Source organism: Amblyomma americanum, chromosome 4 (assembly GCF_052857255.1).
Source record: "Amblyomma americanum isolate KBUSLIRL-KWMA chromosome 4, ASM5285725v1, whole genome shotgun sequence".
NCBI lineage: Eukaryota > Metazoa > Arthropoda > Arachnida > Ixodida > Ixodidae > Amblyomma > Amblyomma americanum.
In genome coordinates this window covers 150,799,085-150,819,315 of record NC_135500.1, presented here as the reverse complement: position 1 = coordinate 150,819,315, position 20,231 = coordinate 150,799,085, and the positions used below count along the sequence as shown (strand labels likewise).

The following is a 20,231-nucleotide window of genomic DNA, read 5'->3' as shown; positions in this document are numbered from 1 at the left end:
AAAAACTGTGTTAAATCTTAGGCGAAACACACTGTAGACACACACACATAAGCATAGACACAAACCAGCGCCAATTCACTAAACAAGCACAGCTTGCGCGTGGCATTGAAGATGCTACGCCGAGAAATCCGTCTCATGAAATGAAATAAATGATACTCTTGCTTATTCTCCCAGAGTTCGAAAGACGTGAGGAATTTTCGTCGGTTTTTGTCAAACAAACACCCCGAAGATTTGCTTACACGGACCTGAAATCCTATTCGGGCACAACACGGCCTCGTGAGAGAGCTCGAATAAAGGCAATCTATTCCACGGACGGGCTTGTCTTTTTCTATTTTTTGTTGAATTATCTTTTTGTTACTTAACAAAGCGTGCGATTCAATTTTTGAAAGGTAAACTGAAGGTGAGAGGCGGCTTAGATATAAAGCAAGAGAAGCAGTCAAGCTTTGGGCGTCGTTCATTGACGCTTGCACTGCAGAGTGCCCGAAACGCTCGAGGAAATTGAATTCTGAGCACATACAGTTGCCGCCTCATCTGGGATTCCGGGATAGACCAGAAGAATAGAAAGAGCGGTAGCCTTGCATAACAACTCGCTTCATTTGTATAGGTCCAAGCCAGATGTTGAACAAAAAACATCCCGAGAGAAAACGTCCAAAACACGTATTTGTGACGTCTCGTTTTGTGTAGCCGTTACGCTTTAAAACTGCCAGGCCGAGTAGTAATGCTATCAACCACATCTTCGCGCTGTGGGCCGATTTACAGTGCGATCAAATCAAGTAGCTGAAGTGGATGCGAATATTTCTGGCTTCTCAAAACAGGCCATATCTCATTTCTCGCTAAATACGGCGCCGAAGAGCTCTTTTTCCTTTGCCGGCATTGGTTATGAAGAGCGTTTCTAAACTCTTTATAAAGGTAGAGCAAATCAGCAATCCAGCAATGGAAAAACAACTGCGACGAGAACTTTGTTCCAAAGTTTCTTGCATTCTGTATTCTATCAAGTTTTGTTATTTCATCCACAACGAAAGGCTAGGATTTATAGGAATGCTAGGTATGCTCTTGTGCATGCATTCCGAGAGGTCGGCAAAGGTGCCATGAAGAGAAGGTGGAAATTACACTTTGTTCTGCCCAGAATATATATGAGTAACAAAAATATAAAAACGAAAAAATATATTCAAATATATTCTGACAAAAGAATAAACAGAGAGGAGGTTCGAACATCCCGCAGCCCACAGAAACACACAAAGAAAAACAAATTAGAAAAAGATTCACTTCAACGCATACTGTCTGACAAGATCGCTTTTTATAGCATCTTGCCTACTCAGTCACCGACTGAGCGTCGCCACCCACATACTCATACGTGGCTACGCTGAGCCACTCATTCACTTTCCCATTTGCTCGCAGATTATATAACTTCATCAGCCTCTTGCTGGGCCGCTCTCCTTCCCACTGACCGATTCACTGGATCCAACGCTCTGACACGACTGCATAAGGCGTACGGAAGCAGGCGTGGACAGGCGCACACTGCTGAAGCTGGGAGGCAGAGAGGAGAGCTTTGATTTCCGCCCACTGATGCCCAAACTTCAGGGTAATTAGCGGGTACGGCTGAGCAACGCCAACGCCACCTCCTCGGCGCCCGGCTGGAGGCGCATGGAGCCTCTCGCCAACTCCTGACGACTCAATGAATAATCGCGCAACGCCCCTTTCAGGCAGCCTACCCTTGCGAGCGGCGGAGCTAACCCATCCCGTCTTCCTGTCACCAGCGCCCGGCACTGCGCGTCGCACCCATCTCCGCACCCTGTTTCAGAAAGAGAGAGGGCCACAGGAAGCATTCAAAATGTAGAAGGCTGCTGCACGGGCTTATTTATTTCCTTTTTTTTGTTTTGGCGGCAGTTTGTCCTACTGCACTCTCTCCCTCTTCTCATTGCTTCCTCTTATCGTTCGTAAATGTATCACTATACTACAAGGTTTCATTCGCGGCTAACCTTGCCACTCAGTGGCCGTACTGACTGCGTGCAAAGCGTCAAATGCCAACGGGCACTTGTGTACACAGCCGCTGCTTCGCATTGTGACGCAAATGTGTCCGCTATTAGGAGATGGGCGCGCCGAGCGCTGTCAGTGCAAGCTGCTTTCTAAGCGTAATTTTCGGGACTGGTGGCTTCCATTTCAGCTGTAGCGCGGCGCGAGGGCCATGAGGGGCGGCTCTTGCCACACCCGCTTGCACTCTCTATTCCGACATTAGTGGAGGGGGGAGTGCTGACATCAGTGGGAGCAGTTGACTGTTTCACGAAGTTTTAAAAGCGCAGCTTTGAGGTAGCGGTGACAAGTGTGCAGATTTTGAGAGCTTTTGCCTCTATTTTCATTTAAACGTGCGGGGGAGGCACCGCATAAAATCTTGATGATTAAAACTTTTAATTACGTCGATAGTCCCTGGAAGTACTCACTCCATTAATTGCTTATTTTTTAAACAGTAGTAGCTTGATCGTCCTTTTTTCAGTAAGTGAACTCCACAAAAATGGGCGAGAAAATTATCTACACAAAAAAACGCTGAAAAAACTTCATGTGTATTTTAAGAAAAAAGCCTTGGCACTTGTAGCACGGGCTAAGGTAGCACGCACTGCATAAGAAATGAAACCTTCATTTCGAAAGTGTAGATTGCATGCTATTCTCTGCTCATCCCAATGAAATACTGTTATTTGTTTGAATATTCTAGGTAAAAATCTCCTAGCTATTTCACCCTTTGGGGCGGGGGGGGGGGGGGGGCGGAGGCTCAAAGACTCACTGTTAAAATGTTAAACTCAGAATGTGAATATTTATTTAGCAGAGAATACCAGAATGTGCTGCATGATCATCTGGATCTTTAGACTGTATGGCTTGTGTTGCATCCATTACCAACAATATCAAGTGATATATTTATATTTAGGTTCAAATTTATGTTTATGAGTTTATGGTTACAAGCGGTACGTTTTGGATTTAGGGTACTGCGCAGTCCATAACATTTATCCCACAATATGCGAATGAAATAGCTCTCACTTGAAAGCCACCGCGGCCTGGCTTAAGTTTTCTTGTGCGAAATAGGCCCCTTAAGACTCTCCCAACTTAATGCGGTAACCGTCCAACACTACGCCCTTCTCACCCCAAAAGAGTAGCTACACAGCAAGGGTAGTATGCGCGAGACCAGCAAAATTCATATGAGGATACAAACCACCCTTTCTCGAGAGCAACTATACGCAACCTAAAATGCTTACATATTCGGCAAATATATAACCAAAGATAATTAAAACGTTTTATTTCAGTTCACGAAGACATCGCATATGAGTCACTTAAATAGCAAGCTTTGAACAGTTGTCACCAGCACGTCTAACACGTCATACAGATGTGTAGAAAGTTCCCAGGTCCCGAACTAATTACGCTGATCAAATGCTTCACTGTCACCTACGCAAACTTCTGAATACTTTTCACAATAGAGACATAGAAATTCTCAGCCCAAATACGCCACAATAGAAACTTCCCAAGTCCCGAACTAATATCGGTAACTAATCCTTCATAGCCTCCTCCCCAAACCTCTAAATAGTTTTCAAAATATTGGCGCAGAGAATTTATCCTGGTTACAAAGCTTTCCTTTGAGTTTCGATAGTGAAGCAAGTTTTGCACTGAGCAGTGACAGGTTAAGGGTGCTTGTTTTTGTTTTGCTTAGGGAATGTATTGTTGAGGCAACATGATCCGGAATTATATATGCATTTCTGGACTCTCGCATTTCCGGTCTGAGAGTATTTAGGCTATCGCGTGGCACTTTTATTTATGCCTTGAGTATCCTCTTAATAGTGCAATATATTATACGTAGTAAAAAGAAGTTCTTATATGCTAAAATTCTGTTAACCTACTTTGAGCGAAATTTCATTTGCCTACACATTGTTTAATTACACGCACGGAATAGGACCAAAATAAAAAATGGGGAATGTGTTCTGTTCCACAACTCAATCAGGAAAGTTCCAGTAAAAAGCCGTAAAATTCGCCACAGTATTTCGGGTCCAACTCAAACCTAACTAAAAGGTCAACACCGAACCGACTTGCTGCAAACTCAAAGAAATGAAGAAAAGCAAAGCGCAAGAAAAGACCGATGAGAGCGCAAACTAAAACTGCCGTCCTAGTTCCCCCAGCGAACACCGATGCCGTCGAGTCTTATCAAGCGATGCGTGCTTCCAGGAGTGATCGAAAGAATTCGGAAAGACTTTCGCCTCGAAATTGAATTTAAAAGATCGCCTTAGACGGTTCCCTGCCCCGAGCGCACGAAAAAAAAACAGAGATAGAAACCAATACGGGGTACCTCCCGCTCGCTCTAGATGAGCTTGAGACCAAGACAGAACCCAAAAATCAAAGAAAGCAGAGAATAAAAAGAGTGCAGGACATTTCCAATGCAAAGCAAGCAAGGAAGAAAGACCGTGCTTTGAAGTCAAGTTTTCTGAAGTCAAACTTTTCTACGATTAGGAAAATGAAATACACATGACAATAAGCTAATCCAGAAAAAGAGAACTAGAGTTCACACATTTTTTCCTTTAGGACAACAGAACACAATAAGTTAAAGAATTCTGTTTGCAGCAGGAGTAGGAATCATGCCACATTGACTTTTCCTAGTGCTTTGTAACCGGACTGACCAAGGAAGGAAAAAGTAAGCTTAAGAAAGAAATAAGGAACCGGGAGAAAACCCATACCTCGGCTACACAGGTACAGCTCCTGATCTTCTCAAGCCCAAGAAATCTTGCTTCGAGTGAAGTTGTCGGAGCCGGAAAATTCGCTTCTTCATGGAAATGCTGAAGCGAGGTTCTCTCGTCGTCGGTACAAGGAAAGGCGCTAAACCTTTCCACTGCGCTACCATACTATAGCCATCTGAGCTTCAGTTCGGCAACCCAGAGACAACTGAAGGGAAGGCACCGTTAGAAGCTTCTTCGTTTATGCGCGCAAGAGAGCCGTAGCAAAATGGCCGGTTAGAGTACGCTTCATTTTTCGTAATTTTTTCTTGAGCTCGAGAGAGCTTGGTGCATTGCTGCTGCATCTTAGTGACTTAACATCACACGAAAAACATCACTGAAGTTCTCGAAAGTCAGAGAGACATTTAACTGAGGCAAAATAAAGAACTTTTTCCACACTGCTACAGAAGCCAGGATTACAAATTAGTTCTCTTCCTGACCTATTATATTGCTAATACTCTTCAGGACGTTTAGTTTTTTTTTCATAATTAGGCAACGATGGTAACTAAAGATACAGACCACACTATCTAAAAAGGCGGCTTTTTGAGCCATTTGGTGCGTGGTTCACACCCTTCGACGTTTGCCATTTTTCTGCATTTCTGCTTTTGCGGATATGTTCCCGTTTCATTCATTTTTTTTTCTTTCAGTCAATACGGAGCGCTTAGGTTACAGTAGAAACATGGGAAATTTCGGGTCTCTTAACGCAACGATGTGCCCTACTTAGAGGAGGGAAGTACGAGAAACTGCTCCCAGTTGTAAGCGCCTATGCGGGCACTTAAAGTACGGACCTTACTTGGGTTGCTTTCTCAGAGTGTGCGCTGCATATAGCGGTGTTGTGCTAGCCGCAACAGGCATTCGGTTAGTGGCTAGGATTAGAGACAAGGTTTGGGAACATTGTTGTGGCGCATGACTGCTGTTCACCGTGAGGTGCGTCACGTCGAAAATGAAGCCCGAACAAAAAAAAACAGATGTAAATTATTGCAGAGGGCAGCTAAATTACAGCACGCTGAATTTACCTGATAATTTGCCTAGTTCGTGAAAACCTAGCGCAACGACTGGGTTTTGCCGACCATGCTTCGCAAAAAACGTCGATAACGCAGCGTTTGACGGTGCGGACCTATTGAAAATACTTGAACCTAAGAAAAACAGGCCCGTGAGAGGAAAAAGAAACAACCGTAGCAGTGCATCGAGCGAAAGCGGCGAGTGTGGAGCATTGGTCGGCATCACAAAGTGAAAACGAATGAACGAAAATAAGAGCTGGGTTTCACGGCTTGGCGAGCGCTGCGACACCATTCTTGTGTTCAATGCAGACGCGTGATTGAGTCGAACAGGCAAGCGTTTTTCTGACAAACAGACCGAGTAGGGACGGAAAAAAGCGTTCACGCATAAGATTTCCCGTCCCATATTGTTGGTGCTGAAATTTAACTCGACTCCCATCAGAACGCGGCTTTTGACGACTCGAGCCATAACATTTATCAGTACAGAAATGAAAGAAAGAAAACGTCGCGGTTATGCTCATTCGCTGGTATAGAGACCAGGGCATGAGAGATAGTAATCTAGGCAGAAAACTAGCCAGAGTGACCTACATAGGTAACGCGATAACATCCCGTAGTAGATTCTTAATTAGAAGGCAGTTTTGAAAAGCAGCTTTCATTTCTGAGTAATGACTGCGAAAACATCCGTGTTGGGAGAGAATGAGTGTTGTTCCGATGAGAAAATTTTCCTTTTTTCGCGGTGTTTCAGTGAAAAAATAATATTAGAATGGCATTTTTATGGAGTTTTGCAATTGTTTAGAAACCGAGATTGCCCAACTTTTTTTCATATTAACGAATTCCTAAAGCTCCTGCACGAAAAAATGCACAAATTGGGGTATTTAGGCCTAAATGCGAGAATTACCGGTTGCGGATGAAACATCGCTGGAATGTACGAGAAAGAACGGCACGCCGCATAGAAGCCATAGTTCACAAAATCACAGCGGAAAAATACAAAACTGTGAAGGGGGTGCGCTCAAGTATTTCGAATGGCACCTACCCGCGACTGACACATGCACCAGGAAATACAGATGCTACCGCAAGGTACGCCTTGCGGAAGAATCCATCTTCCACCCTTATTGCCACCGCTACAGCTTTCCTTCTCTAGCCCCATGCCAGCGCCTCTTCCATTACAAAAAGAGCACGGCCACCAGAGCGCCGCTCACAATGTCGAGCAGGCATAAGGTGCCCCAATTTTAACAACGCTATTCCCGCGCCTGTCTGCGCGGCACGCTCACCCCTCTTTCGACCACAGCGAAATTCCGAGCCCCGAGCCCAGTTGCTAGGCGGCGATCAATAGCCACCTTCATTGTGACGGAGGGTAAAAAAAAAAAAGAGCAAGCAGAAATCTTGACAAACAAACAAAAAATAAGACCCAGGACCCTAGCGAAGCATTTTGAGAAACGTGTTCTAACGAGCGCCAAGTGTGTTCGGCTTCGCACTATGGCTGCATACGCGCTTTCCTTGCGGAGCAAGCGCTGCTTCTTCTCACGCGTCGTTCGCTGCACACCGCTGGTGGTAGCTTCGAGGTGCGCATTAGGACGCCGTTCGCACCAACTCCCTCACGCCTACCGCCTTTTCCTGTTCGCTGCAAACAGGAAAAAAAATGGCAACAACCGAAAGAAAGAGAAACCAAATAAGGGCGCTGTTCCCAAAGGAAGCGGTGTTTTCAAGAATGCTCTTGTATTATACAAAGAACACGCGGGCATCTGAGAAAAGCACCGCTGAGAGGAGGAGACAGATGATGCATTTTCTAGTTTTTCTGTTCATTCTTCTCCTTACTTTTCTGTTGCTGTGGCTTTGTGTATCGGGCGTTTATTGCTTATCTGCAGTTCTTTTATTCTTTTCCTCGAAAGAGGACGAAGAAGGTGTGGTAACTACAAACGACGTTCTCGGTGCAAGACGCCCTGGGAACAATATCGCAATCTGCGCCGCCGAGTGCTCGCGGGAGTTTCCCCTCCTAGCGTCGCTTCTTATCCAGCCGCAGACCGGCTCGTATCCTCGAGGAAAAGTACAAAAAAATACAAAGTATCGCATGTCGCGTAAATAAAGAAATAAAATAAAATAAATAAAAGTCAATAGCAAAGGCAAAACGAGAAAGGAAGCAGGGAGGCTAGGGTTGCTTCCCAGGCGACGACTATCTACCCGGAATACACAATGAGCGAACGGCGTGCTAAGCTTCGGGAAGGAGCATCTCCCGCTGCGAGACACAGTAACGATGATACAAAAATGCACACGCGTATAATGCCCTCACACAGAAAGGAAAAAAAAAAGGTGCGGCAGTGAAGCCCCTCGCGCTGGCGCTCTATCTGACGCTTATAGAGAGAAAAACTAAAACTGAGGCACGTGCCAGATTTCGCGGTCGATGAGAAAAAATATTTATATATAACTAACGAATGAGCAAGACACCCTGCAGGCTATTCAGTATATTTGTGCGGTGCAATACACAGATAACTAGCGATCAAAAATTGCGCGCGTGAGTGAAATATATAATAAGCAGTATAGGTAAATGAAAGAGCCGAAACTACTGGGTAGACGTGGGCTTCAGCGCGGCAGCTAGACAAAGGAAAGACCTCGTAATTCCACGCACAGTGTGCGTAAGTTGCCGCAAGGCTCAGAAGCGTGCCAGGGAGGAGGCGAGAAAAGCAGGTACTCTTTGCAGGTAGACGCCAGAAAAACACAGTAAGCAGCAAAAACAGGATTATAACGGATCCAAAAGAAGCTGGATTGCGAACGTATTCTTTGCGCAAAAGCAGGCCTCCTGTAAAATTTAGCTGAGAATAAATGGGGAATATGTGTAAAGCTGCAGCCAGACAAAAATATCAACCAACAAAAAAAATTAAAGACAGGAATAGGAGAGTACGGTACGTTCAGTGTGGGACTGGATGTAGGGTTTTTGCATGAAAATTGTGAAGAAAGCTTACGTAAAGACTTCAATAAATTATACATCACGCGTGCTCCCCGCCCAGCAAAAGTACTCTGGAAGTTCCCCAACGGCACTCCTTTTGCTCTTACCTCCTCTTCGAAGAAAGGATTATCTTTACTTTCTTATTATAAAACATACTGTTCCAATATGCTGTCTTATATAGGCTATGGGTAGCTGTTGCGGTGAGTTGTTCGGCGGTAGAAATAATGGCAGGTGTTTTTCAACCCGCTGTAATAACCATCGTATCGACCATTTCCGCAAGGCGGAAAGTACCTGGTTCCATCAAGTGCGACGAGCACACGCAATTCTCCTCGAGTAAACAAGAATAAATAAATGTCAGAGAAACTTGCCTGGGAAGTTGTACATATCCGATCATGGTAAGCAATTTCGTTATACTGTGAAACCGCAGTTATTTTTCGGCAAAACATTTATAACACAAGAGTACATCAATAGCAATAAATTAAGCTTCTCCCACCTCATGCATTAATGCATTAAACTAAATGGCGACATTTGTATTCGATTTTTTTTCATTATTTCAATATTAGTAAGAAAAGCATGCGCTCTATTTCCTTGTGTTGTTAGGTAAGTGATCTAAATCCGACGTCTAATACTTTGGTTGAAAGGGTAACTCGTTCGGCCTTGAGAGAAAGTACAGAAGGCGCTCCGCATGTAGTCTTTAACTCTCCTACAACCTTTTGAAAGGTATTCTCGTGGGGTAGTAACACCTTCAAAACTAAAAAGTAAGAGACTGATCCTAGAAGGAGAGTCTTGCGAAAAGTATTAACGAAAGTGGATGGGTTTCTTGCAAGAGCTCGTGCAGAAATGCCCATTTTATTGCACTAAAAGCACGCGTCAAACACGACAGCGTTAAAATAAAATGTACTTTTGATGCACTCCGAGAGAATCAGGATTAACCCTGAGGTCAAGGAGGTTCGCGACTATTTGCGGCGACCTGAAATTGACGCAGAAAAGCATGGCCAAATAAGCGTTCTTGGTGCAAGACGCTGAGGTGAGCCTCAGCAGGAATACGCGCAGCCATTCGTAGAGGATTTTCTCTGCGATAATCCGGATGATCCGCTGAGAGGCATACAAAAGGAAGTCTTTGCAGCCTACGTCTCTGTACACGCAAAGACAAGCCGCAGATTAGGGTTTCTGGCTTTATTCCTTTCGTTTGTTTTGGTGACACTCACAAGTTCATATTTGCCCAGCTTACTAGCAGGACAAGTTTTTGAACATTACTATTCCATGAAGGCACCTTAAAAAGACTGTTTGCATACTCTCGGGCACTGCGTTTAACAAGAGTCTTTCATGGAATCATTGCGTATTTTTTTCTCAGGCAATGCACACACTTGTTTCTATAAAGTTAGATGTCTGCTGCAGCTGATAACTTCTTTGTGTGGAATGTAGGCTAGGGTAAGAGTTGACGGATCCCAGAAGAGTATCTCTTTTACTCGGTCAAGAGCCAACTACAAACAACAAACGTGCGGGCATCGTCGCCAAGAGCTCGAGTCCACTTTGAGAGCAGCAATGCATCTTTTTACTTTCCAGACATTCATGTACTTTCCTGCACTAGTGGAAGTGCACGTTTTACAATATTTTAGAGCAAAACATTCGGCCGTTGATTTATGATTGAGCCTGTCTCTCGATGTGTGTATTTACTGCGCATTGCTCTGAAGCGCTTATCGGTGTGCATTTTATTAAAATAACCAAGGCCAGTTCTAAAGTAAACGGTTGAGTGATGCGAACTGCGTATAAAATTAGCCTTAAGCTCAGATGAGCAAGACAGTGTGTTGTGGTTAGAAGAACCTGGTTTCATGCACACCGTTCACTTTCTAGATGAGTGAGAAAATAACATCTCACGCCAGTACCATGCATGTTCCCACGTTCAATAATTCGAAAAAATTAGAATGCTCACATTAGCCGTGCATGTTAAAATACTTTTTAACCATGAATGCTGGCTAATCAATAGTCATGCGCGTATCAGCCGCGGCTTCACTGTCCATCACAAATGATGCCGGTTCAGTATTAAAATGTTTGTGTTCAAACGACACCATAATTTTTGTTGTTCTTTCTTTCTACGCCAACGAATTAACAACACCTGTAACTATGTCTGGCATTGTTTATATGACGATGCTGAAACTATGGAGGAGCTAGCACTTGATTAGCGCACGCCCGTTGCATTGACGAGAGCTGTTCTCAGCAGCTTGCGGTGTTAATGCAGAACTGGAGAGCGGTGAGTCAGATCATTTCACAGATGGGTTCATAGCCGTGCTCCTCAGTACATCTCTCTGCCTCGCTCGCTGGTAGCCTAGTCTGCGTGAATGATCTAAGCTTTAAAAACGAGTGTTAAGACCGTGATTCATTCCTGGCCACGAAGGCAGCTACTCTGTGGAAAAGAAACGCAAAAAGCACCCATGTGCTGCGCTGTGTCAGTGCACGATAAATGACCCCATGATGTCTAAATTAATCTGAAGCCCTCAACTCCTGCGTCCCTCATAGCCGCCGCTTTGAAACATAAAACTTCATACATCACATTCATTTTTAGACGGCGCAAGGGTGTACAAATTTCTGCTCTGCATTTTTTTTACTCACCTTTGAGAGCAGACATGACAACAAGTACTGGTACAATGATTTATTTTTGTTTAGTTGCAGGAAATAACACTCATTGCGTTTTTGCGTCGCAGAATACCACATGCTTTAAGAAACATCATTGTCTTCACCACGGCGTTACACAATGCGCACATAATCTGTTCAGATTATAGATTAATTTCGAATACCTAACGGTCTTCACGAGCATAGAAATGTCATTTTAAAAATGTTCTCTGATATCCGTATGTAGCTGAATGACGCGGTTAGAGGCTTTACTGTGAAAACTGAGGATGGAGGGCACAAACTAGAACTTGAAAGTCTTCTGTTTGTAAGAATTCTTGACCTCACTTACGCATCTTCCATCTTGACGTGTTCACAAACCGCTGAGCAGTTCTGGCTGTGGCAATCACCTCCTAACCTGTTGCGCATCTCTTGTGCGCCAACAAATGGCATTTGTATCCAAGACAAGCGCCATTGAGACATGGAAGGCCCTTTAGAACTTCAGCTGTTTTACCATTATGTCAGAGTTTGAATGATAGTTACATCACGTTCAAGATAACTGAGGAGAAGAAATTGTTTCTATGAAGTTGTGAGGACGCAGCAAATTGTTCCGCCGGTTTGAAACCACCCAGAATGTTGACTTTTTTCTTCAAAAATGCCTTGTGATGGTGCTCTTCTTCCTTGATCCATTTGGTATTTAATGCGAAGAAGGTATCACAAAAATTCATTATGGCATACTGCCCGCGTGAATAATTCGATGAGATGTACATGCAATTACGTTCACTGGTTTTAAACAGGCTGTGAATTCAGGCTCAGAATGTTTTTGACCAGTACATATCGTGGGTGTGAACGCCGAGCTGTAAGAAGAACCGGCCAATCGAGGAACAAACTCTCCCTTTTCCTTCCCAATGAAGAAGAAGTAATCCTACGCATGCCCGTACCATCTAAGCCTTAGGAACTACATGTGATAGAGCACTGTTTGGAAATTGATACAGCGTGTAGGCTTACCTGCTCTCACCCTCACGGCGCGGCTGGCCATCTTCCCTAGGGCATTGCTGAGCACGCAGCGGTAGGTGGTGGAGTGCACGTGGGCGCGGAATTCGGAGGCCCCGAATGCCGGAAAAAGCAGCGTGGAGCCATCGGCGCTGGTGTGTCGTAGGCCGGGGACTTCGGACAGGGCGGCTGGAGTGGACAGCACCGCCGCGTTACCGCCGCCCGTCCATGACGAAGACGAGCCGTTCAACTCGTCACCGTGGATCCACCACAGCGAAGGCGAGGGCGATCCGTGGCCCCGGCATCTCAGCGAGCCGCCCAGCGTGTTGAGGAAGTGGAACCGTTCGGGAGGTTCTTCGTCAAATCCCAGGGACGGCGACGCCGCGCCTGCGGTGAATGAGAAGCGAGTGGGAAGATGGTAAGCCTAAGTTCTTCATATTTAGTCACGACCACACTGTCCACATCGTACCACACGTTCCCATGCTAACGCTCGTTTCTAAATGGTGACAGCAGGAACGGACTACGGCCTACTGTGATTGAACGTGTGCGTAGAAGTTGTCTTCTGCAGTGAACTACTTTATACTGTGAGTAAATGTGTGTATTGATTGTGGCACTACAATGGCCTATGTTCTACTGTGACTGAATATGTGCATAGATGGTGGACTGTGTAGATTGATTGTGTGCATAGATGGTGACTGCGGGAGAGGAATGTGTGCTATTATAAGAGACTGCGGGCATAGCGGGGTAGATGCGATAGGCTTTAGGACATTATAAACATAGAAGGGACGCTACGGTGGAGCAATTGCCAGCAGAATAACCCAGGCTAACCCCACCTGTAGCATTCAACACCTCAACTCAACTCCCATGCTAACGCGATATTTCCTTACTGACTGCTGTACCAACATTTGTAATGGTACTTATGTTGAAGAGTAGTTTTAATTTCGATCTTAATACTGGTGAGCGCGAGTTCTTCTGAAGGTTTTCCTTCACCAACCATTACCTCTTCTTCATCGATATGGCTGATAGCCCTGCATGTGCCATCTGCGTGTGTGATGAGACCATTGCCCACATTCATTGTGAATGCCCTTCCTAAAGCGCAGAAAGGCAGTCTCTCTGCCTTGCGCCGGAGCTTCTGGATCCACGCCCACTGACGGAAAAGAAGATTCTCGGCCACTGGAAATGGCACTGCTCGGCTTCTTCTTGAGAACTTCTGAAGTGCACGGTTGGCTGTGACTTTACCTAACGCTTGCTGACTTTGCATACTTACTCTTCATTTTCCTGCTACTCTCATTTTATTTTTTATTTTTTGGTCCCACACTACTTTCCCTCCTTGCAGGGTAGCAAACCGGTTATTCTTCCTGTTGATGATGATGAAATGATGATCTCAGGCTAATTGGAACATACCCACGGGGGGGAATTGGCCAGGGAGCATTGCATGCGGTTAACCTCCCAGCCTTTCCTCTTCCTACTCCTTGCATATTGCATTTTGTGCATTTTTATTCTTTCTCTCCAACCTATTTTTATTTCTTTCTACTTCACCCTCGCAATTCATTTTATGAGCGTCGGCTCTAAATCAGGTTTCTAAGAAACATACGGGTATTTTCCGGGCAAGGAGAATGTTTTTTTAACGCAATAGCTTTAAAGGCCCCGTAACGCAGGAAATTCGACGTCGGCGTTTTGAGGGAAAACTCGTGGACGTTCTCTGGCAAACGGTCCCCAAAGAGCAACCCAGAGGGAAGATGGGCCACCTAGGTCACGTGACCCTACGGTGTCCTCTTGACCTGGCCACCTGATAGTGAGCAGGCAGGTGGCAGTTAAATTAATGATTGCTGGCTCAGGAAGAGCAACCTGGGCCCCACAAGGGCCACCACTGGGAGCACCTGCCAGTACATGGCTATCGCTTAACCGCTGCAACACTGCGCCAGTGGTATCAGGACTCGCAGGAATCTATGAACGTAAAGTCGACAAAGACCATTTCCGCCCATATGGGTGTTAACCCAATAAAGCTGGGGTGTCATACTCTTATGGCAGAACTTAAATATATCCTCAGATTTTATTTCCCTTTGTGTGACTACTTTATTCACTACTGTTGCCACTAACACCAACAAAATGACCGCGAACTCTACCACTGATGATATTGTGGGGGATAGCTTACTTACTTTCATACGTTTTCACTCTACGGACATATTCAAACTATCCTCGCTCAGTTCCTTCCTCTGAACCGAGCTCAACATCGCCCCGCATCTCCAACTGAATTGCTCCCTATCTATACCTATGTGTTTCTGCACTTCCCAGAAGCCTTAACCATGCCCAGACATGCTACAGCCATTTCGATGAGAAATGTTTCATCAGAAGTGCGCTCCGCAGACTCCTGTTCACAAAATTGCTGACATGGATAAAGAAACCACGGCTGCCGCCGTCGCATATATCGGATGCTAAGAAGGATAGCGTTTCATGTCGCGATGAGCCGTCGGCTTTCGTGCTTCAGCTAAGTTGTAGTGATGCATTCAGTACACGCTCCATAAACGCAAAGCTGACGGCTAATAATTTATGTTGTGCGTAGCGTAAAGGGTTCTTACGGCGCCTCATAGACAGATAACCTATTCGCGTGTCCTCTCCGAAGTCAGTCGGCCTACAGTTCGAAAAAGTACGTGTATCGTACTTGACATCAATTTCAAGTAATCCTTTCGATGCGTTCCTTGTCCTTCGAATTTTAGCGACTTGTAAGCGGTGGTGCGATTGATGTGAAAAGCAGCGGCACGCTCGTGATCGACTACGCTACTTATTTTTGCTTTGAGAAAAACTCTATCGGCGCTGGAGCGACGCTAAAGGAGTCGCGGCTCTGTTGCTTTGCTGATGTGATGAGCAAATGTGAGGAATATTTCGGAAGAAGGATGTTAGAGAGGGATACGGAAGTTAAGAGGACACAGCATGTAACAAAGTGGAGATGAGGAGAGCTGGGTTAGGTTGACGTTTGGGTGAAACAGTATGCAGCGGGAACAGCGCAGGAAAGGAAGAAATATGGGAAAGTCATTACAAGCAGCGACCACTCATAGGAAAGTGCCACCAGCTCAAAGAAGAAAGAGATGCGTGTCTAGGTTTTGATAATATAATGCCCTTTTTGATAATATAATTTTTCTTGTAACATTTCACATTTATAGCCTCTATGGAGAACGGCGTCAGTTTTCGATATACACACTCAAAGCCCGCCATTCCTGGTGTATGATCAAGCACAGCCGCACCATGCATCACCATGTACTGTTGAGAGCATGTAGTAGCTGTTATAAACATTCAAATGCACCAGATATAGCAATATTTTCTTGTAACATTTCACATATATAGCCTTTATGAAGAACGGTGTCAGTTTTCGATGTACACAGTCAAAGCCCGCCATTTCTGCTGTATGATCAAGCACAACCGCACCATGCATCACCATGTACTGTTTATAGCATGTAGTAGCTGTTATAAACATTTACATGCACCAGATATAGCAATATTTTCTTGTAACATTTCACATATATAGCCTTTATGAAGAACAGTGTCAGTTTTCGATCTACACACTCAAAGCCCGCCATTACTGCTGTATGGTCAAGCACAACCGCACCATGCTTCACCATGGACTGTTTAGAGCATTTTTATTCCAGCGTTCCAGTCACTTCCTGTTCGTTGAAAATAATCTGCGAGAAAAAAAGATATTTCCCAGAAAATATGCTAGCGGTATCAGTCGAAAAGTAGCGTCATCTGCCTTATAAACAATTACCCAAGTAGGAAAAGCTCTTTCAGCAACGTCGCTTCTTTTTATATATTTAATGGGAAATTTTTTTTCAGTAGCCGGCACTTCGCTGGCTTTCCAAACGAATGTGTTAATATCCCTTCTTAAATTGGGCCAACCTTCATAAACAGCTGCACATGAATGTCCCACATTTTGTGTGCCACTGTGGCATAAATTTTAAATTATTACTATGTGATGAATCACTTTTGAAGTACACGATCTACAGCGACTTAAACGCACGTCGCGATTTGCAGAAGGGTTGTTTTACAGTTGCTTTAAGTTAGTTGCAGAACGGAAGCCTCTCCTAGTAATCTACAGTTAATGACGTCCTAAACCAAGAACGGAGGCTCTGTCTCTACGAATTTCTTAAATTGCTTTCTGTACCATCACCAATCAATCCCTCTTCTGTTATTTTCTATCGTAGAGGTTCACTGGACTCCCCTGTGTTCTTTGTATCTATTACAAACCCGCCTGAAGTTAAGAGCGAACATTTGACTTCAAATATATCAGGGTGTTTTATACATCTTGTTTCTTACTTCAACTTATCAAATTTCATTGCTCTCGATTTCATTTTTAAAAATTTAATCAAAATTACGCAAATACATGCACTCGCATAAGATTCTAGTTCTGACAGCGATGAGAGTTACCTTAAAATGTTGATATTTCCTGATGTTCCTGCATGCTGAAGCTGATTACTCTTCTATGATGAAAAGAAAGAACAGGAACAGGAAAGAAAGAACGGGAAGAACAGGCTGCACCAGCGTTCAAAGGTGATTTAACGAACGTAAAAAAAAGAGTTTTGCTCGCACTTTGACATCACTTTCAATCAAACTATACGCAGCGACTGTATTTAACTACTAGATTATTAACTTGTCAGAACAATCTAACTTGGAGACATGCCTGAATGCAACAACTTGCGGTGTTAACGCAGAGAACAAAGGGGGGCGCGAGATGACATTCTGAGAGACCAGAAGCAGTGTTAAGCTCGCACAGGCTTCAGTACGCTCCTAAGAAGAAAGCAATGTCTGTTCACTTCGCCAGTGAGATGTAGAGTACATAATACTGCCCTGAAAAAACTCGTGGTCTTTCTGTCTTGTGAAAAAAAAAAGATAAAAAATAACCCTGGTAAGCACAGGACCCTAATTAAGAGAACCAATTATTTCAGGTAGAAACTTGCCAAGAACAACCTGCAAGGAGATCTGTCTTTCATAGAGGCAGACGCGAAATACGAGGAGACAATGAGAAAGGCAAACAATGACGTGTTGCTCGTAAAGAAAAAGGAATGTGCAGGCAGCAGACGCGATGAAAGCGGGGCGAAATATGAGACGCGTAATGCAGAAAGGCAGCTGGGCATACGGGAGGCTGTCCGACAGTAAGCTTCGCAAAGAATAGCGAAGAGCAACGCAGGCAGGCCCACTTACGCATGGAAAAAAATTAAAAGAGTAAAATGCATTACGCGGCACACCATTGTTGGCACAGAAAAGAAAGAGAACTTGGAGTCATACTTTTTTACTTATTTATTCTTCTGCAAGGACGAATCGAAATAGAAGAAGCTTAGCTGAGAGGCTTGCAGCGTGCTGCTTCCCAAAGCAGGCAAAACGCAGAAGCAAACAAATCTCAGGACGCCGGTCTTCTTTCAGTGCTGGACATTCAAAGAGAAGAAATGAATGGGAGCGCCCCATGTCTGAAAAGAAGGCAACATCACAAGCACTCGTGCGGCTGTTCCATCTTAGGAGACAGGGCGGCAATTTTTGCTCAAGAAAGAAGGTTGTGAAAAGCTGTGTCGCGTGGTGTAAGAACTTACGCTGCATGGAAATAACATGCGGCTGACAAATGCAAAGTCTGGTATAACCGTAATTTTTATCGCAAGAGGAGAAATCGGTATAAGCAACACTGTGCCTCAACGAGTCGTAGTGTACGAAATTCCACCTTGGGCGGCCCATTCTTTAAACGTATTCTGCGGGTGAAAATGATGTAAAACGCTCCATCTTACAGTCAGCGGAAATTATTTTTGAAAACGGTCGTCAATTGTGTTCATAAACAGATATGTGCAACTCAGGTACATTTGCTGCAAGTACAGCTTATCAAGGCTCTAACAGAACCGCGAATTTTATCTGTACGGGTTTTACGTTGACTTCATAAGATCAGAGTTCTAGAGCGATTCTTAATTTTCACTTAGTTTCTGAAGCCACTAGGAGCGCTTCTACCGTTTCACGACATAACACACCACATTCGCCTCGAAAGACGCACCTTCCCTCCGCCGCATAAATTGCTCACAAAGACCAAACAGACCACCTAGCGCCGGTCGCAAACCCATTGCCACCCCAACCCGGCGGTACTTTCGCTCATGTACCGCGGGCAATACTCCCCCAGTGTACACAGTGCGGAGACCGAGCCACGCTAGACCACATCCTGTGAAAGTGCCCGGAGGATCCGCCTCCCCCGGACCTAATTCAGCTCCTAACTTCCGAGCAGAGGGAGGCCGTGCTGGAAAGCTCCAATCCGGAGCCAGCCAACGTTGTCGGCGTCAGCCACGGGCTGACGGCCGTCTAGCGCGACCAAGACCTCACCTTACTACTTTCTGCCGGCGAATAAATGTTTTCCAATCGAATCTTATCTTGTTCAATGTGCGAATGCCATTGAATCAACCCCAGGTCCGCTTGACGTGGTTTTTATTGCACCATGGCTTCGAGTTTAATTATTTGTAAATAAATTACTTCCTCTCCATGTACAATGATACCTGAAAAAAGATACCTGTATGAGAAAATTTTCATAGCCAGCCATGTAGTAAGACCAGAAAGATCTTAAGACCAAACCACAAAATACGACACATAGGAGCGTCTCTCCGCAATTCACCGTCTCTTCCCGCCTGAGCCTCTATATAGTAATGAATGCACTGCCTAAAAATTTGTTTTGCCCCAAGAACTTCCTTGAGTTTATAGCCATTCTGACCAATCAATCGCTCAGTGTGCGCAATTAAGGGAGCGAAAAAAAAATACATGCGTGCATAAGTGGCGTAGAATGCGCCGCAGAGTATGGCTCCTTACAACCTCCAAATATTCTCTGTTCCTGCTGCAGTACGGGCGGCATTTGTAGGCTTTTTGAAAAAGGCCGAACGCGAGCTACCGAATTCCGCTCTTACAGTCAAAGGAGGAATATCGATGCGCATTGGCGACGGGGCCATTTAACGCTGTGATGATTAAATGCTGCCAGAAGACGATTTTCAATAACTGTCAACCTATGAGGCTCCAGATTTTTCGCAAGTAGTCACACAAACTCGAAAGGTTATTTATTGGAAGCTCAAAATAAGTGTGTTGATAAAAACGCAGCAGAAAATCTTGTTATGTAATATGCTATATGCTTTGAGCTTTACAGTTATGACCCCTGTACGCGCCCACTTCTCAGATTATTTATTCTGCATGTGAGATCACAGCTCAGCATATTTCAGCTTGAGGAGCGTAGCCGTATCTTTGTCACAGTCTGTGCGTTCATCTATAGCCGAGACCAAGCAGAAAGGATCTCGTGCCAACGTTACAACTGGGAGCATTGACAGGAAAAGCGTGGCAAGTGTCGCTCGGGAGAAATAGAAAAGCCGGATCATACCCATGAAAAAGATGACGGGAATGAAACAGACGGAGAGGGAAGCGTATAGGAGAAATGTCCTGGTGTCATGAAAAAGTGCGTCATTAGCATGAAAATCGTACTTTGCATAAAAGCGTACTGAATTCTGAGCAAAGAAACTTGGTGTGAGTTACAAAAGAAGCCGAACGAAACCGTTTTGATGATAATGATTTTTTTATTTTGGCGCAAAGGCATCTAAGGCCAAAGAGCGGCAAGCACGAGGTTTTTGGTCGGCTCAGGCTACGAATCATTTTCAACCAGATGCTGGGACATCCCGCGAAATAAGAACGCCCAAAGCAGCACGTAACAATTTGCAATATACCTTATATTATTTCAGCGACTTGCCACTGATTTTAAATTATTTAGAACTCAACGAAAAGACGATAGAAAAATAAGGAAAAGCTGGACAAATGATGACAAAGACAAATAGAGACAAAGAAGATAGAAAAATAAGGACAAGCTGAGCGCCCGACTTTTCTTTAGAGGAGGCCACCAACAATGCTGTGGAAACAATGCCCACTTCTCTCGTAATTCAGGTGACACAGAGCTCTCAAATA

General features: G+C 44.6%; 1 protein-coding gene across 1 annotated transcript in view; it reads right to left on the bottom strand.

Annotated features, from left to right (window-relative positions):
- LOC144128530 (cell adhesion molecule Dscam2-like) overlaps positions 1-20,231 on the bottom strand; it is a 219,329-nt gene that overhangs the window by 99,787 nt on the left and 99,311 nt on the right. The window contains exon 2 of the mRNA XM_077661976.1: positions 12,297-12,668. Within this exon, the coding sequence (XP_077518102.1) occupies positions 12,297-12,668 (372 nt within the window). The remainder of the gene's footprint in view (positions 1-12,296; positions 12,669-20,231) is intronic.